Below are 15,779 nucleotides of genomic sequence, written 5' to 3' on the forward strand. Positions count from 1 at the left end.
AAATATGGGAAAGAAGTGCAAAGAGAGAGGAGACAAACTGATTAGTGGGAAGAGGAAATGAAAGGAAAAAAAAGAAATTAGGGGTCCAAAAAACCCATAAACATGAAAAAAATGCCACATTGTTATTTGAAAAACAGCATCTACCAGTTAAAACAATTTATTATGTTTTTAAAATTCTTTTACTTTCTGTATCTTTCTATATTTTAGGTACCATAGCATCCTTTTTTCCCCTAGTATACCTTTTTTTAAAATCACAAATCCTGCCATAAACTTTTTATTTAAAATCGATAAATCAACATGAAAAAATACCTTATTTACTTCCCATGCCTTGAGGTGGAAAAACCCATTGAGGAGCAAACCTTTACATTAATTTTCAAAGAACTTAATTTCTTTAAAGAAAAGTTTTAGGTTATAGACAGAATACAAATAGCACAAATTTTAATGCTATCATATAAAAAAGTTTACCACTACTTTGAAAGGTATGATCACAAAAATATATTAAAATTAATGTTTAAAAACATCAGTGCATTTATATGGTTTACAAGTTATGAATGCAACAAAAATGAGATTTGTTTAAAGTGTCTAGGAAGGCATTTTAGAACATCAATGAAATGCCAGAACGTAGGAAAGAGAGAAAGTACCTGTGTACCTCCGACAGAGAGGAATCACTTTCATCAGACCTACAGTGAAAGAGTTAGAATTATGAGGGAAAAGAATACAGATGTCAACAGGTAAAGACACTGAGATTGAACTGATTCAACAGTATGAATAACAGAAATACAGCAAACATTTCCTTTACAGTGCCCTGCTTTTCTATTTGCACTGGATATCAGCAAATTCAGTGACAGCTAAATTAGTTAAAATTTTGTGCTTATGTTTTCTACCAAGATTTGGGGGGAAAAACTTTCTATTACTGATCCACAGAACCCATCTATCCTCACTTTCTAAAATGTAGGCCCTGAAGAGGAAAAACATCAAGCAAGTGAAATACATCACTTCAAGACTCTATTTAATTTGACTAGTACTAGAAAAAATTTTCAGTTTCAGTAGTCATTAATGAACTTTATTCCTCTTGATAATTACTTTAGATTTAGACTCTCATGTGGAAGTTGCACAAATACATTATATGTTTGCATGGAAAGCAAATCATTCAAAATTTAATAACCTTTGTGTTTTTTTTTTTTTTTTTTTTTTTGCGGTACGCGGGCCTCTCACCGCCACAGCCTCTCCCATTGCGGAGCACAGGCTCCGGATGCACAGGCTCAGCGGTCGTGGCTCACGGGCCCAGCCGCTCTGCGGCATGTGGGATCTTCCCGGACCGGGGCACGAACCCGTGTTCCCTGCATCGGCAGGTGGACTCTCAACCACTGCGCCACCAGGGAAGCCCCAACCTGTGATTTTAATTCATCTCAAAAACATGGAGCTCTTCTGATTAGGCAGTCCCTCAGTAATAGTTGGGAGGTTTTACTGGGATTTTAAATACAGGTGAGCCACTCCTGTCAGCCTTAACCGGAAACCTCCAGGACTGACAATAAGTCTGGTTATCGTGAAAATCTATTTAGCTTGTATTATTATACAATATCCTTGGGAAGAATGAGGATAGAGTGAGTGCTGGCATATTATGTAATCAGAAACAATGTGTGGGACCTACTTCTAGCTGGTGAAATATGCTAGACTCAAAAAGGAGCCCAAAGAAAGTCATTAAAAAGGTAGGTGAGTTTTTTGAAAGTGTAGTCAGTTATTCCAAGTTTTAGTTTATAGAGACTACAACAGAGTCAAATGATTGGTAGGTAGCTCATAAACTATTTCAGTAAAAAGTATGGAACTATAATTAGATTGTCAAGATTATCAAAAGACCAAGAGAAAAATTTTATGACTGTGAATGCAAGGGAGACAAAATTTAGTAATTCTTCATCATCGCTAGTGAAAATGGACTTCCTAAAGACATTCTTAATGTTCTTCTACTCTTTCTCAATTAAATGAGAGGTATGATTTAACAATGTTCAAGAGTCTTTTTTAAAATATATTAAAAAAAATACCTATCTAGATCATTTGAAAGGACATGTCATCTGATTAAACTATATTAAAACCTAATTTTAATATAGTTTAATCTAACTGATTAAACTATATTAAAATCTAATCAAAAATGTTATCCATAAATTAAGTAGATTAAAGAATCTTTCAAAATGATGGTGTGTCTCTCTAAGTCTATAGAGCCATTTAGCATGATCTAAACATGCCAGACAGATCTTAAACAATACCCTGTAAATTTCAGAAATCGTTGATATATACAGGGAGATTATAGCATAGAAAACAAAGAACTGGTGTGGGATACTGAATATCAAGTACATATACTATCCAAAATGTTATCATTCAAAATCAAAGCAGACAAGTCAGTTAATAAACACCTTATGGCAACACTGTTAGTATGAAATTCTTGCAAGAGAGATTCTGGCTCAGTGTGGGAATATTTTTTCACTTCAAATTTAATGAAAATTATATTTTCCATACCCCTCCAACTTCTCTTCCCCAACAACCCACCCTGAGTTCTACCCCCTCCACCCATAAAGGTACTCTTCTATCCCAAGAATACAATTACTCAAGTTTTGTGGTGGATTTGTAGAACAACCAAATGATAACAACATGTTACACATATGGCAATGCTTTTGTAAGCTGTTATATCCACCAAAGGTAAAATAATTTGCCTCTTTTCAATGCAGGCTGTCTGGATTAGAGGCTTTTATAGGCTCAATGAAGCTGAAAAATCCCAAGAAATTTAACTTCAAGTGGTCTCAAAGATTTTTCAATTCCAATTTACTTGTAGAAGAAAAGGTAAGACAAGTGCTCAGTATAGCAATGCAAATCTATAGCAGGGAATAATGTTCAGCAGGAAAATTAATTTCTCTAATTTTGTCTATATGGTTCATTTCCCATTGGAAAAACACATGAAATATGGCAAGAGTTCACAAGTCAGACTCCATCTCCCACACAGAGAGAAGGCTAAATGTTTTCTACAGACTGTATTGAAAGGTTCAGAATATTATAATGAATAATTGGGGCTCTTTTACATAATGACTTACTTATCCTGCTGAACTGATGTGTTTCCCTGAGAAACAGTAAGACGATTAAAAACATTCAGTTCATTACGGGGCCGGCTTGGTGGGGAAGAAGGAGGTGAAAGACTAGCCTCTGAGGTTCCAGAATCTGAGCTACAAGAAAAAAAGAACATTAAATAGGTGGCTTTAATTGGCTTTGATTTGTTAGAAATGTTGTAAGAAACATGTTTTTTTATAAAAGCTTTTCATTATACAATTCCTTCCTTGCTTCCTTTCTTCCTCTGTTCCTTTTTTATAAGATAAAATGCACTCTGAACAATTTAATTAAAAATTTTTTCCACTGATATTGGCTCGGTGCTTTGTGACAGCCTGGAGGGGTGGGATAGGGAGGATGGGAGGGAGGGAGACGCAAGAGGGAAGACATATGGGAACATATGTATAACTGATTCACTTTATTATAAAGCAGAAACTAACACACCATTGTAAAGCAATTATACCCCAATAAAGATGTTAAAAAAAAGAAAATTTTTTTTTCCACTGAATCTTGTTACATTGGCCACAAGATGGCACTAAAGAAAAAGTTCTGTCTGCTAAAATCTAAAGTCAGTATAAATAAAGCAAGCCAAATTTAAAATTATACAATTTTAGAGTTGAGAGCAAGTTGTTCACTTTATAGATGAGGAGACAGTCCCTGAGAGTTTAAGAGGAATTTGCCTATTCAATTGATTCATTCATTTATTTTTAAATTACTTATTTGCTCCATCCCCTATCTCCTACTTATTCTTAAGACATTCGATTCAGTAGAAACAGGTAAATTACATCTTTAAATACAGGAAACAAGGATGATTAGAAGAGCAACCTCCATGACATTCACGTCAGCTAAACCAGTGGTCAAAGTAGAGAGTGTGCATCGTGGTACAAGGGAGGAGGATGGTATAAGATCATCCACTTGGGTACAGAAAATATATGAAAACTTCTTTCATAATTATTTTTATGTTAAAGAAATTGTCTTTACCAATACTTAAATATAGATTAGCATTGATATTCCTACTCAAGAGCATGTCAGAGATCTACCTGCTATATGCAGCTCCTTAGGAGACCTGAGGGAGATCTCAGTGTGCCACAGGGTAGAAAGGTAACAGTGGCTCTAACCCATTTATAACTTTCTGTGTGTTGTGGTGTTGCAATTTACAAATGTCCACGTAAGTGGACCATCAGATTATATTGTGTACTATTAAGTAAACTAACCCTCACAAAACACACAAATAGCTTTTAAACTATTTCAACAAAAAAAACAATTAAGGATAATACCAATTTAAACATAAAAGAACAGCAAGAAAATGGCACAAGTCACACATCTTCTAACACTAGATTTTTGTTAACCATTTTAAAGAGGTGAAATCAATGTCAGTTTTATCAGATGACAGTCAAAATTAATTTCAAAACTTTCTAGAAGACTATCTGTAGTTTTAATAAACTTCTCCTGAAAGGTATATTAACTCCAAAATGATATGCACAAATAATTGAAAAATAAATCAGACTATATGAATGGGGACAAGTGCTCAAATTTATTTACAAGTATGTGTTAACAAGAAAGTTAGACTACTTATACAAGCCAACAGCACACTTGATTGTCTTGATTAGTCAAATCAGTCACAATCCCAGAGTCAGTCTGAATATGGAAAATAATTTCACTATTGTGCTTTAGCATCTAAGTGCATCAGACATTTTATACAATCTAGTAGATAAAAAGCATGGGTAACTTACTGTTTTTGTTCCTTGGCCTTTGATTTTTCCCCTTTCTCATATGCCTTTCTCCTTGTTACAGGGGAAGGCTCTGGTAACTTTTTTTCTGATACAGATGACTGTCTGGAACTAGGAGACAGAAAGGTTCTATAATCATGTAATTTTAAATATATACGTATAACTTTGGCAGATACTCAACCTAAATATTTAATAGATTAATAACTGGAACTTGAGAAAGATTATTTGGAAATAAGAAATAGAACTAGGACAGGAAAATATCACATGAGTTATTTTAATTAATGGGAGCTTGATAACTATATATTTAATTTTTAAATTGGCAATTTTGTCAAATACATACATGCCCATTATCTTTGAATGTAAACATCAATGCTATACTGCCAAATAGCTAAAATAATTTTTTAATTTTAAACATTAAGTGTTTAAGTTTGATTAGAATTGCTTCAGTTGAAGAAAAATTGTCTTTATAGTCTTGCAAGAACAAAAATATTAGAATATCAGAATATGAGAAACAATGAGACTTAATGAATTAATACTTACACAGTCACAAAAGAATACTACAGGTAATCACAAAAAACTACAATCATTTTACTTAACTAGTATTTAAGTATTAGTTAGCTATATCTATTTTAGTACTAAAAATATTTTTGTTTTATTATAGACTTTAAATGTTCAATAGTGGCTATGTAATTAATAATTTAAGACTATGATTGTTGTGTACAGTGGTAATGAATTTTAATTGAAAAAACTGAATTTTTTGCTATCCTTGACTAGCTTTATTAATAAGGAAAAAAAGCACTAAGGAATTAGCAAGCAGGATCCCCAGAATGGGCTTACAGTGATTCCTATTTGAAAGTGAAAACTAAATATAATTAAACTTCACGTGCCTGATTTTTCTAATTAGAGGAAATCACATTTTAGAAGTTCTGCATCATTTAAATCATAAGGCCCACTTGAGTAAATTCTTTTACTTTATGCAATGGAAGTCATGTAGTAATGGGATATAAGAGTTACTGCACCAAGCACATGACCAACTTTTAAATTTGTACAGAATTACACAAACATCTTAATTTATGAAAACTTAGATAATAAGTCATGTGAAGAGACAGTGTCTAAAAGACATTTTCTACAACCTGTCATGAATGATACATTTTTAAAATGAAAAACAAAAGGGCAAAAGGAAGGTATTACCTGAATTCTGGATTCCAGGTCATAGATTTAGTCTTGAAGTTCCAAAAGTCTCTATTCATCTGATAGACTAAATGCTGAACACATAGGAGTCTCTAAAATCTGTTCTCAGTTCTATATCACTACCTTCACCAAAAGCAATTCTTCCACTGTTACCTTACCAAAAAAGCACTGAAGCCATAAGCTATACTGGTTAGCAATCTCTAAGAGCAAATCTAATAGTTAATTACATAAGTCACCTCAAGCACATGCAAGATAGTTCTGTCATTAAAATTAATTTTGGAACTAAAGGTAGCAGATGGGCTTACTGAATGGAAGACAGTGAAAATATCTTTATAAGATGAAGAAAGTTATGGGAAACAGATGTTCAAATTAGGGTGGGGAGTATGACATACAGAGTCATATAGTATGAACCATTTTTTGGGCAATATTTCCCAATGCAATGATGTGTTCATTCAATAGATCATCTGCTAGATCACACGTGAGAGTTAGTTTGGAAAAAAGCCATTAAAAATCTTTACCAGTGAATGACTGATGTAATTTTAATATAACTAACAAAACACACACACACACACACACACACACACACACACACACACACACATACACACACACACACACACACTGGCCTGTGTAGGGAAATCGTTGTTCTCAAGATAATAATGAAAAATTTTTAAATAAGATTTGTTTTGAATGGAATGTTTTTTGTTAAGATTATCATAGAGAGGAGAGGTAATATTTCCTCCTTCAAATCTTTAATAATACAATATTTATACTTTGTGTGTACACTCCCAGACGTGCAATGTGCTTCAAGGCAAAGAATTAGGAAAATTCAAAATGTATTATTTGTAACTGACATTTGTATTTTTCTTTAAAAGTGTCAGCAAAGGTTTACTACCTTGACCAGGCTCTTAGAACTAGGATATAATGTAATTTAGAGTAAATTTAAGAATCTTTAAAGCTTCTGTTTTATATAATGGTTTTATAGGTATAACTTTAATCTAGTTTAGGTGTTTCTAAATAAATTTTTTCTGTAATTCACAACTCAGCCTTTATAAAAATTATAATCTTTAAGAAAGACCCTAAAACTTAGAAATAAGACAAAGCAATTCAACAAAGAACATCTCATTTAAATTATTTTGAATGTCCAAAAATTAGGAGACACAACACCTAACAGAAATTACTTTGAAAACTAGAGATCTTATTTACATAAATTTTAAAAAATAGAAATAAGAAATTAGCAACATGCATTTTTTTTTTAAAAAAAGAAAGCCAAAAGAAAGGAAGTTAGTGTAGCTGGGCCAGACTTACATGCTGCCTATCTTAGAAGGGAAGCCAGATGGGGGAGGGAGCTCTTTTTCCCTAGCAGAAGTACTTGTCTCTGTATTCATTCCAATCTCTTGCCCTTCTGCAACAGGTGTAAGAGGGCCAGGCAAGGAGGCATCTCCTGTACTAGTGTCTGAAGCTAGTTCACTGCTATCTGCATACAGCAATTCCATTTGAGTGGTGGTTCTCCTTCGGGCCTAGTCAGAGAATGGAAGGAAAAACAATCATGTGCAAATTTTCGCAGGGAAGATGACTAGGCGATATTTAATATTCATTTGAAATAGGTAAAACATTTAGAATGTCTTTTCCTAGCAAGTGTGTCAAACATAACATGTAAGATAGTGACAAGCCAGAGCTACAGCCAGATAAGACCTTTAGAGGCCGTAATAATAGCCAACATTTCTGTTGGATGCCAGAAATTGTTATAAATACTTTACTATATTAGTATATACTATCATTATCCCAATTCACAAATGAGAGAACTGAGGCACAGAGAAGCTAAAAGTCCAAAGTCACACAGCTAGTAAGTGGCAAAGCCAGATTCAAAACCAGGCAATCTGCCTCCAATATTATTGTGCTATACTGCCATTCATCGCCAGCTCCCTCAACATATCATTAAAAAAAAAAAAACAAAGAAAGAAAGAAGAAAGAAATTAAACCAAAAGATAGTTGCAGGGACATTCAACTAAATTCTGATGTTTCCCAGGCTTAGATGATTTATTTAATATAAATTTTAATTTCATTTTACTATCAATTTTTACATCTGTTTCTCCTTTTTTATGACCCTGCCCCCTGACGCTTTAACTGGGTGTTTAATCTGCCTGCTGGATATCTACCACCAGTCCATACCAGCTTTTGTCAGCATGGTGAGGCAGGTGAAGGTTATTTTCCTAGAATCTAAATTTACCATAAGCATTCCCTTCCATACTCCTGAAAAACCAATGGGACTACTTTGTTGTTAACACTTAGAGTTGGCTGCTATCGCTAATGTATTAACAGATAATCAAGGTGTTTACCAGATTAGAAACCTCTAAAGGGCAGACAACCTGTTTTATTCAACTTTGTATCCCCTGCATTTAACATAGTGCTGGTAAATATCTATTTAAAATATATACTCAACTTCACTTTTTCAATGAGTGAAAAATAAATAATATGTGAACCTTTTAGGCATCTTTGCAGTTCAAAAGGAGTGGTAGATAATACCTGAAAACTTTTGGAAAGAGAAAGCCCTGCAGGTCAACCTTTTACCCTGTCAGTTCTCCCTACTGCAAATTGAGTCATTTTCTTGGGAATTCCAAACCACGGTGGGTTTTATTAGGAGATGACCTTTAGGCTACCACTTCACATTTCTCTCTGGCTTTCACAAGGCCTGAAAGACCAAGTTACCTTAGGAGATTCTCTCCTCCACTTAAGACTGGATCCAAACTATACTCAAATGCTTTCTTTGAGTTTGGGTAACTTCTACTTAGTCACTTAGAATAATAAGACACAAACCACATGTCACCAAGCCAGTACCTCAAGGACCATACATAAAGACTGGAGATGTTTTTCAGTTGGCTAGCCCAGTATTTTAAAGATAAGGAAATTCTCCATTAAAATCCATATTTAAAGCTTCTCTTTAAAAAGTTGAGGATCTGGTAGCCTTAGGCCCATATTCCATCATGGCAAAAATAAGCAGTAGTTGAGTGGTGGCTATTTGCTTTAGATGCAGCATGTCCACTTCAAGTAATCATAATAATCCCTATTAATTACCTTATATTCAGCCAAATTACTCATTTATATTACCTGGCTAACCACTGTGGGCCTTAAATCCATCCTGTCCATTAGCACAGTACTATTTTGAGTCCTGATTTTATCCATTCATTCAACAAATATTTACTAAGCACTACAAGAATTCTTTGTTTTCAAACATCTTAAGATAGTTAGTTAATTCATCTAGTACCAATGTTACCAACACTCAATCTGAAATAGACCATGTGTTTCTTACACATTTAACAGTATGTATCCTTTATTTTTTTAAGCTTCACAAATATACATTATAGCATCAATTTTCAATACAAAATGATGATTAAGAGTTGGCCTATTCAAACCACCTCAAGACACAGTTAAACAAAATAAATAAGGAATACTTGAGGACATACTAGAATGTTAAAATTTCAAAAATCTCCTGTCAATCTAAATTATTTTTAAGGATTGTTTTCCATAATCATATCTTATCTAGTAGAAAAAGTACAAGAATACAGTAAATCACAAGTTTCACAAAGGAGCAATTTTTCAATATAAATTTTTTTCAAGGGGGAATATGATAAAGAACTAAATTTCTTACACATGAAATCTTTGGTAAAAGCATGCCTACTTGCTGACCTATTAAGAGTCAAACCTGAGGCCTATGTGATTAATAGTGACAATAAAGAACAGCAGAAAAAATGTTTACCTGGTATTTTCAATTCTCCTTACCTTGTTTTTAGGTTTCACTTCACCACAAAGCTTCATAAGGTCTGAAGAGAGTGAGCTATGTGCAAATAAGTAATTAACCACATGATTAAAAGGCAACTTATAGAAAACTGTATGTCCTCTAATGAGTACAAGTATGGAAAAAAATTTATATGCCTACAGAAAACACAGAAAGACAATATTTAAAATCAAAATAAACTAATTAAAATAGTCCATTTTCCTTCCTTAAATATCCCAGTATTTTTATTTTAAAGTTTTTGATGGTTAAACATTACTTAGTTGGGCTTCCATATTACTGTTTCTAGTTCTCTTCCCTTAGCCATAAAATCCAAAATTATTTGTTTTATGGTAATTCTTTGATGCACAGGATAAAATTATTAAAAATTTTACAGAAATAAGTCAAATCTATTAAGTTTCTAAAGCCTCTCTTACCTTCCTTCTGATCCTGGGCTGTTTAAAGGTACATCCTCATCAGTGCTGTCCTCTACATTTTCTAAAAAAATGTCCAAAACGTAAGTATTATCCACATGTCACAATTTGAATGATGACTGTAATCCCTATGCTATAATAAGCAACAGCCCAAGTTCTCTCAATATGGGCACTTTGGTTTTAGTAACTGAATCAAATTAGAAATGTAAAAAAATATTTCTAAGAAACTCCTTTGATTATATGCCCTAGGATGAGAAAAATATGTTCAAAATAGGAAAGCTATGAGTTGAATGATAAAACAGAACAGCATTCACAGGATGGAAATGAGATCATGTATTTATCAGAGTATGTAGAATTATTTATATATTTTTCAGAGTATGTATTTATCCCACACCATCCATTTATCCCATGTATGAAAAACCACTGAGTAAAACACAAGATTAAAGTAAATGCTGCATGCGCTCCCTTTAATGTACTGAGCCAACTTCAAAAACTACATAGGTATAAACATAGTTGTACTTTATCAGTATTCCAACTTATATATTTTCCTTTATTTTTATTTTTGTTTTCAAGTAGAGAGAGAGCATGTGTGTGTGTCAAGGTATTCAGGAGTTACATACCAGCATGCAGCTCATTCACATGTACATAAAGGACTAAAACTACGGGTTTCCATGCAACAGTTTTGTAGATAAATACAAACAAACCACTGCTATTTCAGAACAACTGTAGCACACTAATAAAAAGAGAGGAAAAAGCAAACATATAAAACTAGTAGGAAGTCAGTAAATAAAACAGCCACTGAAAGTAAATTATTTAAAATGTCAGTGAGCCCCTAACACAGGTGCAAGTTTTCAAAACTTATACATTTTATTATAAAGCCATTCCACAAAACTAAAGGCAATACTATCAACAATATATACGTTGGGGACTTCGCTCGTGGTCCAGTGGTAAAAAATCCACTTCCAATGCAGGGGATGTGGGTTCGATCCCTGGTCAGGCAACTAAGATCCCACATGCCGCAGGGCAACTAAGCCCTTGCGCCACAACTACCAAGCTCGCACGCCTCAACAAGAGAGCCCGCCTGCCGCAAACTATAGAGCTCATGTGCTCTGGAACCCATGCACCACAACTACAGAGCCCACGTGCCCTAGAGTCCGTGTGCCACAACTAGAGAGAAAAAACCCACACACCACAACTAGAAAAGCCCAGGCACCGCAACTAGAGAGAAGCCTGAGCAGACCGTGCACTGTAATGAAAAGATCACTTGTGCCTCAATAAGATCCTGTGTGCTGCAACTAAGACCCGATGCAGGCAAAAAATTAAGGAAAATAAATAAATAGAATATTTAAAAATAATTATATATATGTCAGTGAAAAATATAAGTATTCATCCCCCTTTAACTTTTACATTTATATCATACAGGTGGATTATGCTCATAAGTCAACTAATTCCTTTCTCAGATGCTCCCATTCTTCCTCACTGTTTAGCAGACACTTCGATAGAAATTCAGTAATACTTGATAGCATTACCTAAAATGGAGCCCATCTAGGACCCACACAAAGGGAGTTTACTTTCCGAAATGAGCAAAATGGTGGTCTTGAAGGCAATGTGTATCTCAAAGCCCACGCTTGCAGGCTGGAGGATGTGCTTCAAAGAAAGGATAATTGAGTGCTAAGGTGACTGAATTAGTCAATAACATAGAAAATGTAAAGAAATGACAAATCTAGTCTTTATTTTTCCATGTATAAAAGCAGGCTAAGATTGACTAGTAATTTTCTTGTAGGGAGTGATGAAACAAGTTAGTATATTAAACATCATATGAGTGCTCAGTAAAAGCTACTTAGCTCTTGCATATGCATATATGCCTTATTTAGAGATAATTACAGTTTGACATAACCAACCCAGCCAGAGGATACAACCCTCCACCCAGACATTCACCAAAATAGACACCTCTTCAGGACTGAGCTTTGTCTGTAGCACTACAGCCATCTGGGCAGCAGGACATGCCATCACCTCACTGCTCTACTCTCAACTCTAAGAACATAATTCCAGCCCAACACCAGCTTCTCTTCTCATCACTGAGCATTAAAGCTAAAAGCAGAGACTTAAAACTGCAAAATGCTTTAAAGTTCATACATATCGGTACACAGCTGCATAATCTCACATCACTAGAAGTTAACCAAACAGTTACTATTAAAGTCTTTTTTAAAGTTTATATAGGTATATAGATATGTATATATGTATGTATATGTGTGTGTGTCTGTATATATATATATATGTATATATACATATATATATATATGTAGTGTATGGAAAAGAGTTAACATAGCAGCCCAGAGACTACTATCCTTAGAAAGGCCTCCTTGCAAGGTTGGATTTTGTCTGTCATCTGAAACTTGGCTCTCAGAGTATCCCTAGTCATCAGTTAACTAGTGAGGGAAGTTCATTATACCTAGAACATTTGTGCAAACAATATGGCTTATGCTGAGAACTCCTGCTTTCCTTCTGGAGTCTAAAATTCTCGTATATACTAGACAAAGCGTGCCTATGTGACTAGTTCCCAGTAAAAACCTCAGGTGCTGAGTGTCTAATGGACTTCCTTGGGTGTACACTATGCACACATGTTGTTGCATTTTCATTCTGGGGGAAAAGTGCATTCTGTGTGATGTTTCCTGGGAGGGAGAGAGCATAAGGCAGCCTGGACATGGATTCCTCCTGACTCCATCTGAGTCTTTTTTCTTTACAATTTTGTTGTGTATCCTTCCTACATTGCTCTCATGAATCTTTGCCATGAATACAACTATATACTGAGCCCCCTGAGTCTTCTAGCAAATCCCCAAACATAGGAGAAGATCTTAGGAACACCAACATAGGTAGGGAAAAAAGAAGGGGAAAATAAAGATGTTCTTCAAAGGCTACAACAATACAAGCCTATTAGCATGGAGTACTGGCCCTTACTCCCCCTCTAGCCTTATATTCATCATCCTACACCACATACTTGTTGCTCCAGAGCACCAACCTGCTTGAAGTCCTCATTCATACAATATTTTGGCTAAATGTCCAACTTTTAACTTACTCCCTGCTCAGAGTGACTCTTCTGCCCAGCCCCTTTCCACCTTGTCTCTTGCCTGGCTAAATCTTTTTCTTCATTTATGTTTCAGCTCAAATTTCACCCCCTCCAGAAGGCCTCCATCAACTCCTCCATTCTTGTTGGGTAGCCCCATTCTGTGTTCCCATAATTCCCTGTACATATCTCAATCTCTGCCCTGTCTGCAATGTATCATAATCTGTTCATGGTCTGTCACCCTCAGCAAGGTATCAAGTCCATGAGGGCAAGATTCTGTGTCTTATTTATCTTTGAATCCCAGCACCCAGCCCAAAGTTGAGATAAATTGAAACTAAATAAATATTTTTTAAAGCAATGAATATGACCATCTAGTTTCTGTGTATTTAACTTCCATGTTTTTCTCCTTCCGTGCTTTTCTTCTAAGCACCTCTGGTCTAGATTATGGCCTTAGGGAAAATTTATGCCATGAGTCACAGGTTATATCAGCTGAATGTGTTTCCCCCCTCTGTTTTTGACCCTGCTTTAAGCTACAGATAATTAAAAGTTGCTTGAAAGCTGTGCAAAAGTAACAATGCACATCAAATAGCAGTTTAATATTTTCTGCACAAAAGGACATCAAAGAGGGCATTGCATTTTTCTTCCAAGTTAAAAGAGATAATGGACTTAAATAAGAATTTACTTATTACTATAAATTGAGCCACTAAGATGAAGAAGTACAAAGAAAAGTCAGAGGAGGAGGAGGGGGAGAAGGATAAGAGGAAGGAGGAGGAAGAGGAAGAGGAAAAGAAACATGCTTAATAACACATGGAATGGCAAAAATTCTGGTTATAATTCAGAAATTTGGGCAGCCTAACATGGTTCCTTAATATAACCAATCCTTTTTCTACCTGTCTTTGTTATAGCTTGAGCAGGATAAAAGTTGTAGCCTGTCCATATCTGTATTATGGAATTGATCTCAAGGAAATACTATTTTGAGATTTAACACACAGGGTAAACGTCTAAAAAAATCAAACAGGGCTTCCCTGGTGGCTCAGTGGTTGAGAGTCCGCCTGCCAATGCAGGGGACACGGGTTTGTGCCCTGGTCTGGGAAGATCCCACATGCCGCGAACAGGCTAGGCCCGTGAGCCATGACCGCTGAGCCTGCGCGTCCGGAGCCTGTGCTCCACAACGGGAAAGGCCACAACAGTGAGAGGCCCGCGTACCGGAAAAAAAAAAAAGAACCAAATAGTTCATGTATTTTATTTGCATCGTTTAAAATAAATTCAGATTCATAGGTTATGTTTATTTTAATAACCCAGAGAGGAAATTACATTTAATCTTTCAGTTACATTCCTCTCCATCAAGTATTAGAAAATTTTGACAGCTGCGTGATTAGAAAATAGTTAAGATCAGATTTTGAAATAATTTGAAATAAAAACTGGTCCAAAATAATCATTCACGAAAATTGCAAGTAATAAAATTACACTGATGCTTCTGATCCTTCATGTATATAACCACTAGGAGGAGTATAGATACTACTCATGAGTGGGTGTAGTTCACATGAATGTTGTACTGGCAAGGGAAAATGTCAAAAATCTCAATACTCAGTGATATCTAAAGCTCTAACTTGAAAATATTATAATTATAAATAATGTTTTAATCTGTTCATTAAAATCCTTTGGATAGTTTTATTCAAGTTACAATATTAAAATATACGTGGCTTAATTTTATAAAACTTAAGAACAACTGAGAATCTAGCAAATATAAACCAAAAACAAATATATATAAAAGATAAATAACACAGAAAGTTATTTATGAGGGTAAAATAACAGATTCAAGTTAACAGATAGATTTAAAAATTAAAAAGGAATATATGTTCCATTTTTTACTACAAGAAAGAGGGGCTTATGAAACTGGAACCAAATCTGGAGTTCAAATAATAAAATAGAAAAATAAACATACTTCTTTAAACATCTAAGAACTTAAAAATCAGGAAATGTGTAAGAAAGACAAAAGACTTAGTATGTTTGTGGTCACAGATACATTTCATAAAAGATCATGCAAAAACCAGCTCGCTGCCAATAAAAATTTTTAAATAAGATGTACCACAATTAGTGTACATGAACAATTAGTAATTCATGCAGCTGTAGGGTACACAGAAAGCTAAACATACTTACCTAACGGTATGCTATCTAGATCTGTGTAAATAACAGCAAAAAGGAAACAAAAAGCAATACTCCAATCAAAACAAATCCAATGTTAAGAACTCTCATATAAAACAAGATTATGTATCATTTATAAGATATGTAGAATAGATGCCATAGCAAACACTTATAAATTTATTTTTTAAGGCAGTTAGATATGTAAAGTAATGAAACTTGGTTAATACTTTAAATAATTTAAACAACCAATTCAGAAGCATGGTTGATCTTATTTATTCATAAAAACTAATTACTTAATAATGCTAAGGAAGCCTTTTTAAGTTGCTAATCATTTCTTGCAATGACAATAATTA

At 34.5% G+C, this 15,779-nt stretch overlaps 1 protein-coding gene across 10 annotated transcripts in view; it reads right to left on the reverse strand.

Annotated features, from left to right (window-relative positions):
- The window catches only part of KIF21A (kinesin family member 21A), a 157,296-nt gene that overhangs the window by 18,129 nt on the left and 123,388 nt on the right, over positions 1–15,779 (reverse strand). For 5 of the 10 annotated variants that reach the window (XM_082665018.1, XM_082665017.1, XM_082665016.1 and 2 more), the window contains 7 exons: positions 15,442–15,462; positions 10,221–10,281; positions 9,792–9,846; positions 7,320–7,531; positions 4,824–4,931; positions 3,081–3,209; positions 642–680 (listed from right to left, as the gene is read on the reverse strand). In XM_082665018.1, the coding sequence (XP_082521144.1) occupies positions 642–680; positions 3,081–3,209; positions 4,824–4,931; positions 7,320–7,531; positions 9,792–9,846; positions 10,221–10,281; positions 15,442–15,462 (625 nt within the window). The remainder of the gene's footprint in view (positions 1–641; positions 681–3,080; positions 3,210–4,823; positions 4,932–7,319; positions 7,532–9,791; positions 9,847–10,220; positions 10,282–15,441; positions 15,463–15,779) is intronic. The other 5 variants (XM_082665015.1, XM_082665021.1, XM_082665020.1 and 2 more) reach the window with 2 other exon arrangements.

This window comes from Grampus griseus, assembly GCF_964374135.1.
Source record: "Grampus griseus genome assembly, chromosome: 11".
NCBI lineage: Eukaryota > Metazoa > Chordata > Mammalia > Artiodactyla > Delphinidae > Grampus > Grampus griseus.